The sequence below is a fragment of the Octodon degus genome, unplaced genomic scaffold (assembly GCF_000260255.1).
Source record: "Octodon degus isolate 3935 unplaced genomic scaffold, OctDeg1.0 scaffold00162, whole genome shotgun sequence".
Classification (NCBI taxonomy): domain Eukaryota; kingdom Metazoa; phylum Chordata; class Mammalia; order Rodentia; family Octodontidae; genus Octodon; species Octodon degus.
In genome coordinates, this window is record NW_004524738.1 from 638,230 (window position 1) to 642,774 (window position 4,545).

Consider the following 4,545-nt stretch of genomic DNA (forward strand, 5'->3'; position numbering starts at 1 on the left):
CATGCTGTTATGTTGAGCTGTAGGGAACTCAGGTCAACAATTTCTGACATTGCCAGTCAAGCAGAAGACCCAATACTATTATGAATTACTGAACTCTTTTAGAATATTTTGCTGAGTTAACACACCAATAATATTCAAATGACGGAACTAAACAAAAAAGGGGATACAGATGAATGTCCATTTTGTGTCTGTGTATTCAAAATGGTTAGGATGGATATATAGTTACATTCTCTTAATGAACAGAGGGATTTGTTCTAATGGTGTTTGTAAATAGGATATCATGTCCACATCTTGTAGAGTAAATAACCACTAGGAAGAGAGTATGCAATGTGTTAATTAGTGAAACTGTCCTACCAATTTGCTTTGAAACTATCTCATCGCTGTTTCGCAACAAAATTATAGGAAAAAAAGAAAGAAAAACCATGCAATATTAAAAAGAAAACTACTTACCACAAGGACCTTTTATGGTCATTGAAAAGGAGAATTATAAGCTTATACCTCTTTCATGCTGTGCAAGATTTCAGGAGAATTTTTACTTAAATATTTTCATTAATCTGATGTATATGTTTATATACAAAAATATACATTTATCTATGGATGCATATATTGATATACAAGGACAGATGTTAAAATATACACTTCATGTATACAACTTCATAAGTGTATATTTAATGGAGACAAATAATACAGTTAATTCATGAATTTTTAAACCCTACATCCCCCGAATTTTTTTTTTCAGACCCGGGTATTGAACTCAGGCCTTTGAACTTGCCAGGGAAGTGCTTATTCTACTGAACCATCTTACATGCCTGCCCCCACAAATTTTATACTCATTAGAGAGTTACTCATTAAAAAAAAAGTTACTCATAATTGTTTCAACAACTCTACCTCACTTTCACAAGGGTATAGGGTGTTTATCCAAATGAAAAACAGTATTTCCTTCAGTGTGAGTGCTTTAATCGAGTTTAATCACCAAATTGAGAAAAAAGGCATTGCTAACAGGCACCTAAAACTCATACAGTTTGCATGGAAACAGTATTGGAAAATCTTCAACAGCCCCACTCCACGCTCCTGGTGGTTGACATCTCTGAAGATGGCTAACTGTAAGCTGTTTTTATTCCTTCCCAGCTAGGAAGGAGGCCAAGCAGGGTGGGCATTCCCTCCAAGGTCCGAGACCACCTTGGGGTCAGGATCATGGCCCTTGTGCTCCTGTGTCAGGTGCAGATCTTCACAGTGGAGTCCTGGTGCCCACAGCTGCACACAGCGTGGACTTCATGTCCATGGCTTCCCTCCAAATGCAGGGGACATTTTCCCCACCAGCCCCCAGGAGAGGCCTCCCCAGGCCCTCTCTCTCTCTCTTTCTCTCCACACCACTGCACCCACCAGGCAATTTGCATTTGGCTCCTCAGAGAGGAACTGGGCCTGCAGGTCAGAGATAAAAGATGGGCTCTGGCCTCACCCTGAGTGATCAGGACTCCTCAGCTCAGCTGCTCACAATGAGGCTCCCTGCTCAGCTCCTGGGGCTGCTGCTGCTCTGTCTCCCTGGTGAGGGCAGAGGGAGCTGAGGGGGCCTGGGGGAGGGGAGCTCTGGGTGCCCTGCTGCCCAAGTGAGCTCAGAGCACAGAGGGAGGGGGGCGGGCTGGGCCTGCAGGATGGACAGGGGAGGGTGGGTCTGCAGGGGTGGGAGGATTCCAGAGGGAACCAAGATCCATGTTCTCTGGTGATGACTTTACATACAGATGGAGAGGGTGAGCGTGAGCCCAATGGGCTCCCTTGGGGCTGCTAATCTGGGGCCAATTTTAAAATTCAGTGTTTTGTACACAAATAAAAATAAAAATAACTTAGCCTGATATGTGTGCAAAAGGTAAAATTATGAAATGGCTCATGGAGTTTGCATATGATCTCATATTTCTCCTGTATCATTTTAGGAACCACAGGAGATGTTGTACTGACCCAGACCCCACTCTCTCTGTCTGTCAGCCCTGGAGAGCCCGCCTCCATCTCCTGCAGATCCAGTCAGAGCCTGCTGTATAGTGATGGAAAAACCTACCTGAGCTGGGTTGTGCAAAAGCCAGGCCAGGCTCCACGGTGCATGATTTATCAGGTTTCCAAAAGGGACTCTTGGGTTCCAGACAGGTTCAGCGGCAGTGGGTCAGGGACAGACTTCACACTCACTATCAGCAGGGTGGAGGCTGAGGACGCTGGAGTGTACTACTGTTGGCAAGGTTTATATGCTCCTCACACAGTGCTACAGCCCCGAACACAAAGCTCCTGCCTGGAGGCCCAGCTGCGCGCCTGCCCTGCTGTCTGGGGAGCAGCACAGCGCAGACCGCTCTGTGTGAGGGCAGAGGCTGGGGACTCAGAGCAACACCTCGCAGCTGAGGCCTCTGCCTGGGCAGAGAGTGAGGAAGAGGAAGAGCAGCACGGCCCTGTGCTGTGCTGAGGACGCTGGCACAGGATGAAAGGAACAGAGCTGACATTCACAGGGACCTTTGGGCTCAAAAATTCAGTTCTTTTATGAAACTGAATAAAACCACATCAGACACACAACAAGTACAGCCTAAAATACTAATAACACAGAAACGGCACGTAAAGTCAGTGCTTTGCCTTTCAGTTCTCTCATGTTATGTCACAATCCAGAGCAGATGTGCCGACCATGCATGGCGTTCTCAGGCTGTCTGTACCTCCTGCAGCGCTGCCCCATCACAGAAGGGCACAGGTTGGAGATCCCTTCCAGGCTTGCAAGGTTTGGCTTCAAGCGATGCCATGGAACATCAGGAACTGGCGCATCATGCAGCGCTCTTGGTATTCTGGACCCAACGATGTGCACAGCTCCTGGCCTGAAGAAACTCCAGTTGTGTCCCATCCTTATGATCCAAGGATCAAGGCAAAGGTGAGCATCCACGCAGGGACTCTACCTCTTCCGACACTGGAGTTCAGCAGGGGAAGTTGAAGGATCCTTTTCCAGGGACAGTCGACAATAGAGTTTCCATACAAAGGGGACAAACAAACTCTTACAAAGTTCCTCACAGCCATTAGCAGCAGTTGCACATGGTTTTCATGAGCCGTGTTTGCCTCTGTTCTCCACAGCCACTCACACAGTCACGGAAGGTCTTAGTCTCCACACAGACCTTTCTCCCCAGTTGACTTTCAGGCAAACACATGACGGAGACCACTATGGGGCAGCTCTGAGGAGAACTTAATTACTCACTTGGCTTTCCTGCTTACTTCTGGTCTGTGCAGGGCTGAGGCCCCTTGCCTGGAGATGGGCAGTGGACCCTCAGGGAGGACTTTCTGTCACTGAGCCCTACTGGGGCCTGGAATGGTGGGTGAAGACCTGAAGCCCCAAAGCATCAAACACGGTCACAGCTAAAGACACTGGCTCCAACCTCAGCTGGAGAGACTGTAGCACAGGCATGTCACTCCTGGGTGAGACCCTCCTGGAGTGAAGGTAGCTCGCCCAGTTGAGCATAATACCTTACTTGGAGAAGCCCTGAGCCAGTTTTGTCCTCCTTGCCAATTCCCCTCCTGTGTTCTTGTAACTAAATAAATCACTACAGGCCCCTCAGAGAAGATGTTGGTCTTAGCCCCAAGAGAATCTTGAATTCTATGAGGGGGCTTTGATCCTCCCGGAGCCCCAACATTATACTATTTGTCACATTTATTGGCTCTTCACCTTTCAATGGTTTCAAAGATGACAGACCCGATCAGTCAACAATCACTAAGGGGTAATAATACCCTGATAAACAAGAAGGCCCAACCTAACAGTTCCAGGACGAAGGCACATCCTCACGGCTCCACTCATCCTCCTGATGGCTGGTACATCTCAACAGGCTCTGTTGGGAAAATTTTCAAAGGCCTCTACTATCCTCAAGGATTAATGTTGGGTGAAAGAAATTAAGAGTTTGATAATAGACATAGTACATACATCTTTACTATGATTGGCCTTTATGACAGTTTCCAAAATACACACTAAAATGTTCCTCTGGTACCACTATCCATCTCATCATGGGCTTACTTTTCTGGACCAGGTAATGCTGTTTTAGAAGGTGTGCAGATACTGGTCATGTTTACTAGTCAAACAAAATATGTGTTATGCCATCTGGACATGAGCTGAGACAGACAAACCACCAAAGATGGCGTTATGTTTAGAAATGAGCCCCAACAGAATTTTCAAGGATGGTTCCTTAGGGAGGAGGTGGACAGAAGGAACTTTGGGAGGAAAAGGACTTAGGGCCTTGTCACAGAACACATCAGATTTTGAGATGGCACCAGACCTCATACCAGTAACTGTCCCTGAGGCACAGGCATCGGCGGGATCCTGGAGCTCCAGGAAAGGATCAGAGCTGGCGAGATGTAGGGAGAGAGGTGAGATCAGCAGGAAGTGAGCACAAGGAGGTGAGTGCAGACCAGGGCCTGCCAGCTCACAGAAGGCAGAGCACCAGGGGAAAGCAGCCCTGGAGGCCACAGGGTGGGAGGCACCTGCAGGAAGGAGACAGGGAGAGGAAGAGGGGGAGTGAGGCAGGGATAGAAGGAGAGGGAGGG

The 4,545-nt window shown here is 47.7% G+C and overlaps 1 long non-coding RNA gene and 1 gene segment (V, D, J or C); one reads left to right on the forward strand and one right to left on the reverse strand.

The window, feature by feature from the left end:
• The window catches only part of LOC101562402, a 271,529-nt gene that overhangs the window by 169,348 nt on the left and 97,636 nt on the right, over positions 1 to 4,545 (forward strand). Inside the window, 2 exon segments of the V gene segment in view lie at positions 1,481 to 1,545; positions 1,929 to 2,240. Of these exon segments, the coding sequence occupies positions 1,497 to 1,545; positions 1,929 to 2,240 (361 nt within the window).
• The window catches only part of LOC111813058, a 137,579-nt gene that overhangs the window by 39,196 nt on the left and 93,838 nt on the right, over positions 1 to 4,545 (reverse strand). The window lies entirely within an intron of this gene.